Source organism: Lytechinus variegatus, chromosome 7 (assembly GCF_018143015.1).
Source record: "Lytechinus variegatus isolate NC3 chromosome 7, Lvar_3.0, whole genome shotgun sequence".
NCBI lineage: Eukaryota > Metazoa > Echinodermata > Echinoidea > Temnopleuroida > Toxopneustidae > Lytechinus > Lytechinus variegatus.
In genome coordinates, this window is record NC_054746.1 from 30,742,146 (window position 1) to 30,751,683 (window position 9,538).

Sequence of the window (9,538 nt, forward strand, 5' to 3'; positions counted from 1 at the left end):
ACAATTATTTTGCTAAAGTATGTGAAATATAAAAACAAGTTATAGGAAAAATGCATAGATCTGAAATCACTTCATCAAACTCCATGATCTTGTTAGGACTCTCTTTGTTCGAAGATGCTAAACATCAATTCAAACAAAAATAAAACCATTTTGAATGCAAAGTACTTAAAATCCACTGTTACATTTCTTTCTGATACACCTGGAATACAAAAAAAAAACAGAAATCAATGATAGTAATTACATGATTAAATCATGCTTAAGTTTTAAATCACCATAATCTTTTTAACCCTCATAACAAAAAAAAAATAACATATGGCATATGGATCTTTTTAAAAGACCACTCAAAAGAAAGGAATTCATGCAGATGTGTTCAAGATATAATCATATAGATATCATTCAATTTAGGATAGTATTAATCAAAGGAGTTGCATGCAATCATATAATTTGCATTCAAGAAACCTTACTTTTTCCCTAGCTTTTTTGTTTTGTTTTAATACCAATGCCCACATGACACAAGATTAAAAAATACATTATTTACATCTTTCATACAAATCAGATATTACAAAAAATAGACATAGTTCTTATATATGTTTATACAAAGGAAATCAGCTTTTCTATAATATCTATAATGTAGTAGTATCTACATGGGCATGCACAGAGCATGCAACTGCATAATAACATACATATCAGTACATGCAAAAATATTGCTTTACATCTAAATGCAGCTAAAATTTCATTCAATGTCATAAATAACAAGGCACATTATTTGGAATGTTAAACATATTTTGCTACCGATAATTGACAAAAAAACAATGCCTGTTTACAATTACATGCAAATATTGCTGACTGTCCACAAACCAATTTTGTATTACTCCATTCTGACCCCTTTTTTTTAACAAGTTCACACCTAGAACCAATAATGCAAACAGCATTTCCATTGATTTGAAATCAGGATAAAAGAGCATTGTAGATTAAATGCCTTACTGACAGGCATAGAATCGAACCCCGGACTTTTCATGTATAGCCAGGCGCCTTAGACCACCCGGCCACAACACCTCCTACTTCTGACCTATTTTGGTAGAAGGATGCAAATGACATTTCCAAGTGAAATTTCCTTGAGAAGGTCAGAAGTACCTATTGCTAATATACTGACATCAATGCAACGTCATATGCCTTGTCTAATATATCTTTGCAGAATGAGCGCTCATGCATAAAATTTGGCCCAGAAGAAAGCAAATGAATCATGAAAAAAAAATTATAAATTTTGCTGATCACTTGCTCCTGTTTGTCATTGTATAACAGCAGGGCCCCATTTCATAAAAAAGTTTCTATGATAGCAACTGAAGTCAATCACCATGACAACAGTGAAAATTCTGTTTCTTGATTGGCTCTTCCAGTGAAAGGTGATATTCCAACAAGAGTTGCTATGACAACTTTTTTTTATGAAATAGAGTCCAGGTCTAAGACAGAAAGGTTTACAATCAAACACAATTTAATTTTCAACCAATAAGAAGTGAGCATTTCGGATTTGAATTAATTTTTTTTAGTTTCATTTGATTGCAAATCTTTCTATAATGGGCCCAGAATGTTATCAAACACCTTTCCAAATAATGATGATTTCAATAATAATAACCTATTTTGATATAGCACATTCCCTCCGAGGCCAAAACTGTTTTAACAGCACATTAGCATCTATTCATTAAAATAAGACACAAGCATAACTGTATGATGAATAAATAATGATACAATAAATAAATATCCATGATATAGGGAATGTGTCAAAAAGCTGCAAGAAAAGCTATGGATCAAATTACAAATGAAACATATTCTTGTGCTAGATCAGATTCTCAATCATTCAAATTCACATCATCTAAATTTCAAATATCTTTTAAATTCTTATTGTTAGCAAGCATTTGAATGCATATGTTATCACATATCAGACTTGAATGTGTAGTGGTTATTAAGTGCCTCTTTATCAAAACACCAGGGAATAATGAAGATAACTCAGCAAGCACATAAGTACTGGGCTTCTTGTTGCCAAAAACAAAGCCTTAATTTTAAACTGGTGAAAAATGTTTCCTACATTTGTTCACAGTAATATCGATTGTTTCTCCAAGCACCTTCATCAAAAGGTGGCGCTATATAAAATAGTTTCCAGTTAGAATAGAACTTTATAAAAAGAATGATAACTGAAGTGGCATATCATCATCATTACTCTTTTTTAATTGATTACCATCATTATCAATATCATAAATATCATCATGCTTTAATATTCATTAATATCTGATTGTCATCATCATCATTAATATCACCATCACCCTCATTATCATTACCATAATCCATTCCAAATTGCTAATTTACAAATACACAGATGGATTTGACTAATCTCATATCTTAAAGATACAACTAGATAATTACTAATCAGATAAAATTTTCGAAAGAACTCATCCTTTGATATAATATTATGCATATATTGGCGGCGCATGAGGATGACTGTGAAAATGATCTTGAGGCGCTTTTCATACCAGCCCTTCAATGATAGAAGGGGGGCGGTATGAAAAGCACCAAGAGAGTGATGATTTCCACTGTCATCTGAATACAGAGCAGTCCATATTATACTTTATTGCTAATCACATACCTCTAGCCCCAAACAGATTAAATGTTAGGACCACTAGTGAAACTCTAACCTCAATTTGCTTTGTTAAAATCACTTTGTAATTTAAATGAGCTGTACTGCTGCTGGGCAACTGATAGTTCCAGTTGGCCAGTGCGCCGTCGGCAGCGCGTACATGACCGAGCTGCCGCAGCACAGCAAAGCAGCCAATTAGCTTAAGCCACTAGATGCGCACGTAGCAACAAAACTTGTGGCCCCTCCCTCAGGGGTTGCGAGTACTATCAGAGGGTTTGATAGAAGAAATGTAGAGTAAGTCAAACCCCTGACACGATGATAGACGGAATAACGTCGCGTCACATGATGCAGTTTTGACCAATTCTTAGTGTGATGTATATGATACTTCCTAACCAATCAATTCATTACAAGGCTGCGTTGCTCTATAATGAATTAATCAAATCAGGGAAACCCTCTATTTATATGGAGGCTATTTATCTACTTTTGTTCACATCAGGGACAAGTAAATGTTTTTTTCCAGGGTTACTTTTCGAGCTTATCAGCCCAAATTTCCTACAATATATGAAAAAAACTAGACCCTTATGGGAATTTCAGGGGCGAATTCCCCCCCAGACCCATAAAATCTTTCCCCTGGTTTGCATCAAATTGTACTTTTGTATTGAATCCTATAGAAAGTTACACAAGCTATTTTTCAACTTACAAGGGCTCATCAGGGCAATTGGAGGAAAATTATTCATTCACATGGCTCTAAATCAAAAGTCAAAATTTAAAACCAATATCCCAAGATTTATCCTTCCTCCTGAAACACTCTATGGTGACAATTTATTCTTAGCTTGGTCTGTTTTCCCCTCTGTTTAATTCTAGAAGAATTATATTTTCCCCTCTGTTTAATTATAGAAGAATTATATTTTCAGCACAAAGGACAATAATTGTCCTTTGCTGAAAATATAAATTGTCACCATTAAGTAACTTCCCAAGAGTGTTTCAGGAGGAAGGATAAATTTAGGGATACATTGGTTTTAAATTTTGGCTTTTGATTTGGAGCCATAGGATTGAATCTACTTTTGATAGTACCATGATGATACAATATCTAAGGAATCAAAGTAAACTGTACACAAGGCTCCACACTAACTTTTTTGCTTGAAAGCCCGATCGGTTCACCAAAATCATCAATTTCATATTTTGGGGGGCCCGCAAAGCGAATTTGGTGGCCCTAAAACAATAGAAAACATTACAATTTATCAAAAAGTGTGAGCTTTTACAGAAATTTGGTGGCCCCACTATCACGTTGCCCTGGAACATCGGGCCACTGCTAACGTCTAACCCCGCTGTACAGACTTTGAAATTTGGTTAAATTATAGATTATTTTTTGTCTAATTATCAGTTTTTTCTTAATTATTTCGGCCTCTGGGAACTCTGTAAATACAATGAAGTAATCATTGTAATAAAGTATAAGCAACAAAACAAACAACTTACCAGGAAAAATACCACCACCTTCAGCCAAAATATTATCTTTAAAGATGAATTTCTACACATGGATAGGGGTAAACAGTTTCTTTTGTGCATGAAGAACATGAATACACTAATTGCACATAGGGAAAGAGTCAAGCATTGTGTTGTTCTTTCGTGCTTGAAGAAAATGATGAATTGGTATTTCAGTTTCTCGACCTGCCTGTCATCACCTATCTGACATGAGTGAGTTGTAGAGGAGAACACACCCTTTTCCTGATGGACACATCTCTGACCACATGGGAGACGAAGGTAAGGATGGAATATCCTGTACACACGGCAAACAAATAGAAAACACAATGCCTTGGAATGATTTGAATATTTATTTTGCTGCTCTTTTTCTTATTGCAATTCTCAGTGCAATGGCAGAAGATGAATTAGAAATATGTCCAAGAGACTTCTGTCAAAAAAGTAATTGCAAGGCAAAAAAAAAAAAAAAAAAAAAAAATGGCACTTTCATTTGATATATTGCCTGTGATGTCTCCTCTAGTTTACAGATAACAACATTACTCTGAATAAATATGTAAAGTGTGTAGAAAATTCTTTGATTTAAACGTTGAGGCTATTACCTTGATTGATACCAGCTTTAAGCTTGAAGACTCGTCTGCTTCAGCCCCGCCCAGTTGATACAATCTCTTGACCTCTTTCGAAGGGAGGTCACATCTACAAAATATGGATTGAAAACAATGATAGGTAAGAATACAGGTTTTTATGGAAGTCAAACCAGAATAAACAATTTTTAAAGTAGAACTTTCAAAAGATCTGCTTACTTCATTTCATTCTTGGTTGAAGTTAATGAAATCTGAAGACCATATATCAAACAAGCAATATTAATACTATAGTTTCCAAACTTTCTAAACAAACAAACCAGCACAGAACAAGAAGCACTACTAAACTATTTTGCTCTTTGCCATACAAGTTCTTTTCTAAAGAATCAATAGAGGACACGATTTTAGAGAAAAACAATCAGTGATGTTGTACAATTCAATTCAATCAAACTCAAGTTCTGTATTTGCCCATACTGTATGGAAACATTTTTATTTCTAGAATTGTGAAGCACAGTCGGTAATGTTTTACCTTCTCTAGAAATACAAGGTCTGTCTGATTCTCAACAATTATTGGAACCAACATTTAGCTGTAAAGAATATCTAGAGTTGAAAGTAAAAAGGTTCAAACCCCTCCTAAGTTGAACCCTTTCTAGCAATTCATGGGATCTCTATACCTATTTTTAAATATGGGTTGAAGTATTAAAATAACCAATTCATAACAGCTATGAGACAGAAATCCTCATATCTTTTTGATAATCCTAAGACAGTTTCCTTCCATTTCAGTTAATATTGAGTATGTTTGTGGGAATTTCAATAATAGTATTATGAAGTGGTATACCACTGTCTACAGAGCTCATTCAAAGGAAGCATGTATGCAATGACAAGTTGTCATTAGCTGACAGTTACCATAATAACAGAGAGTAGTGCTTCTCAGCAAATCAAACCAATTCACTGAAATATTCAGGGCAGACAACTTAGTCAGTACTGATGTCTTCCATGAAGCACCCCCTCCTATATTAGTTCAGCAGGCTCAAGATGATTGGTAGATGGTGTCATGAATAACTCACTTGACAAAGTACTCTGAGCTAGGTCTTCCAGAGCTGGTGTGATTGAGAGCCACGCCCATAAGAACAGGTTCACTTAGGTGCTCCAGAGGGATGTTGATTTCATCTCGTATCTCATTAAGAGTTGACTGGAAGATCTCATCCACCACTGCAGCAGGGTCTAAGTCACTTATGGTCATGTCATTGAGATTGGCTGATCCTCCTTTAACTTCCTGTAGTTTTAATTATTGAATAAGTATCATAAGAAGAATCGTATCAGATACAATCAAGGAATTATTAAGCTTTTGCACTTTCTTTTACTTATTTGTTTTTGTATTCATGCAAATCTTGTTTCCAAATTCAAGAAAATCATGTGCCATTAATTTTCTTACCATGGCAAGGTCAAGTAAAAGCAAACCACAACTGCCTATCATCATTGACAATTCTGATGCTCTACAATAAAAGGAATTATCAGTTTCCAAAAATCAGAAGAAATGCTAGCATAATCAAGTTAGTGCAAAGTGTGAAATGCTGTCATAATCAATATTTCATCAAAGTAATTATTGTAAATTACAAAGAAGAAAACATTTTCCAAGGTATTACCTATTAAAACAAACAGCTGAAAAAAATAAGACAATTGTTGAAGTAATAACTGGTTATTAATCTTTACCTTTGGTTCTGGATGACCTCCTGGTATATCCCATAATCCCACTGCTTCTCCTACCCTACTACTCCTCCTGATGAAGATAACAAACCCATCAGCCGTCAACACGAAGGATCCTACACCAAGGGGATCCGACATGTATGCTTGAGTCCGCCCCATATCTTTGCTCCCCAGCTGGAGAAGTTCTTCTGCATTGGGTGCCCAGTTGGTGACCTGGAATTCCCTGTAGTCTGTTAGACCAAGGTGAAAAGACACACCGCCTTCTGCTGGGTCCTCCAAGATGTCATGGAATCGAAACTTGGAGCCATTGTAAAGGTGAGGGTTCTTTGACAGACGCTGCTGCCAGATTTCTTCTAAATGTTCCTCATGTTCTGGCAGGATGGATCGATTGTAGTCTTTGCTTAGCACAACATGAATTGACTGTTTTGGGATGCCCATAGGAGACCTTGCAGTGAATAACAGGGTAACTTCAGAATCCATCTCTATAATAAAAAAAATTGTACATAATTTACAAAGGTTTTAAAATACATACACAAAGAAAAGGTAGAAGAAAATACATGTAAGTTGGAGAAGATTAAAATGAAATAATAAATGACAAGAAAAGGGCAAGATGGAGATTTCCCTTTTTTCAAATTGGAAAAAAAAAGGTAGAAGCAAAGTAATACTGAAAATGTTAAATTAGTGTGATTATTTTTCAAACAATCGTTTTAAATTTAATATTTTCCTCACTTTCTGCGTCTGTGGTGCATATTTGTGAAAGAAAAATGTGCATTTTTACAAATGATTTCTGCATCAAATTGAAATTGATAGCCATTTGTCTGTGTATAAACAGAAACAAATAATTATTGAAACTAAAACTTCTTGGAATAGATGACCTTCTCTGTATAACAGTAAAGCTAGCTAGGGCTCAAATTCACAAGGCCAAAATAAGTGCTCTTTTTGTCTGTTTTGGCCTTGGTGGCCTGTAGCATTCTAGCTACCTCCACTCATCCTAGTACAAGGTTATAAATTTATGGGCCAAATCGTGGTTTTGGGAACCACTCGTAGATTTGTGTACGCGCACTTGTGTACAAAGTGAATGGAGGTGGAAATGGGGAACCGTGCGTGTGACTGAATAAAGCACTGCTGTATGAAGTGAACGAGGGTTCCCAATATCATGATATCGATAATGCCAATTTATGATATAAATAAATGGCTACCTCATGTGTCCTGTTGTGAATAAAATTTTGAATACAATGATGCCCTTTTTAACAATGGCATTGTTGGATGTCCCCTAAAGGTGATCTTCACTTTCCCTTTCCATGAAGTGGTCATTGGAAAATGACCTTGCCCCACTCACTGATCTAACGTTAGATCTACCCCCAAAAATTAGATTATATTTATGATTGATCAATCACGACTGAGCCCTGCTTGGTAAAAAATGTAAAAATAAATACATTTTTAAAAATGCTACTGAAATTGAAAAGTCCCCATTTACTTCAATCAATGCTATCTAATGAGCAGATTTAGGCAGAAGGTTGTGGAAAGCAGCCCCTGAAAATTAAAACACAAATATTTTTTTTGCCTGATTCGGGTCCCGCAGCTCAGGCAGTAGCACTAGCCCCATGGCCAGGCACAGCGCGGCACCACCGCCACGGGACGTGACAGCGACAGGCAGCATGGGCAGTTACCCGTGCCGCTAAACGTCCCGTCCCGTACTGCGGCGTTGTCAAACACACCCACCACGCCCACCGAAGTCCACTCGTACAACAATACACACTCCAAAAGGCCAAGGACCACAGTTCTGAGGTACAGTGACGTATTGTATTACCGGACACTATCATATTTCCGGACGCACATATAACTGCGTAGGAAATCAATTTCGTACCGTAAGACTTCCGCAGTTCAATATCACAGATCAATTCAAAGAATGAGATTGCAAAAACAAGGCGAAAATATAACTTTTACCTTATTTTTCTCTAAAAATGACAGAAAATGCTTGAAATAACATATAACACAGTTTTGGCATTAACAATTGATCCCAATTGATCTATTTTCTGATTGAAATACGGACCTGATTCGCCGAATTTCAATCTCGTACGCTCCATCGATTAAATCGTCGACGGCTAGTTCTCAATGTTCCCGGTACGTACCCGGCGCGGCCGTGCGCGAGGTTTACCGTGATGGAGAGCCGTCAATGATCGACAGCGCATCGATGGAACTTAACTTGATGACTGAGTCTTACGATATGAACGAGTGCAATATCGAACGCGCAATTAAAAAAAGGAAATTAGTTAGCCAACGCAAATTTATAACAAAGATCTGATCAGAATCGTTATAAGAAAGCAAACAAAAACTTAGAATTTACTCATGAGATGATTAATCTCCAAAAAATCACACCAATTCTTTCTTACATCATTATAATCAAGAATATTTTTACCCGTCCGGCGCGCGTCCGGAATTACAATATAATTTGTCACGCACGCAATTGTTTTTCGCGGAGGGGTATGCGGCAAGTGCGGTGCAAAGAAAACGGTTGGAAAATATGAAATAATTTCATCATATTCATAATTTTCAGAATATTTGGAATAGCAAGGTATAATTTTTCTTTATTGTATTTCCTCTAGTTGTCATTTTTAAAGCACTGAAATAAAGGTGTCCGGCAATAGGATACACTGCCATACAACGTAGAAAGTTGACGATAAAATTTTATTCAAAACATCACACGTTACGTACGTGATAAAAAAATACTGAAATATTCAGATTGCTGATTTTCGTGAATATGAATGTAATATTTTCTTTCTTACCGAAAAGGTTAATTTTGTTTACGTCGTCTGCAATTTGTTACTTCTATGTCGCCCTCTAGAGTTCTCGTTTAATGGCAATATCACAATAGAAATCCGAGAACATGACATAGGGCACACATGAGTATTACAGACCCCCATTCACTCACGTGTTATATCATAGCTCATCAAAAAATCATTAAAAATCAATCCCTCGATAGATTTTGCTTTAATTCACTGACATTAGTCACAATTAACAGTACATTAAGACTTGATATGTTAATCAGGTACTTGACCAGCTCAATCAAAAGTTAAATGGCCTGAAATAAGACTAACCATAATTTCGGCCCGTTCAGGTAGGCACTTAATACTTCAGTTTGAAA

The 9,538-nt window shown here is 35.7% G+C and overlaps 1 protein-coding gene across 1 annotated transcript; it reads right to left on the reverse strand.

Moving 5' to 3' along the window:
• Window positions 1-4,296: 4,296 nt before the first annotated feature.
• Window positions 4,297-9,248, reverse strand: LOC121418987 (uridine diphosphate glucose pyrophosphatase NUDT22-like). Its single transcript, XM_041613240.1, has 5 exons — window positions 9,180-9,248; window positions 6,400-6,875; window positions 5,754-5,962; window positions 4,708-4,801; window positions 4,297-4,406 (listed from the first exon to the last, which is right to left on the reverse strand). Exons 2-5 carry the CDS (start codon window positions 6,871-6,873, stop codon window positions 4,308-4,310), a joined length of 876 nt encoding a protein of 291 aa, XP_041469174.1. The 5' UTR covers window positions 6,874-6,875; window positions 9,180-9,248; the 3' UTR covers window positions 4,297-4,307.
• Window positions 9,249-9,538: the final 290 nt, after the last annotated feature.

Coding starts and splice junctions, on each gene's coding strand:
- LOC121418987 (XM_041613240.1), bottom strand. CDS start 6,873: ATGGATTCTGAAGTTACCCTGTTATTCACTGCAAGGTCTCCTATGGGC. Junction 5,963..6,399: donor GAGGTCATCCAGAACCAAAG/GTAAAGATTAAT, acceptor TTAAAACTACAG/GAAGTTAAAGGAGGATCAGC. Junction 4,802..5,753: donor AGCTCAGAGTACTTTGTCAA/GTGAGTTATTCA, acceptor CATATTTTGTAG/ATGTGACCTCCCTTCGAAAG.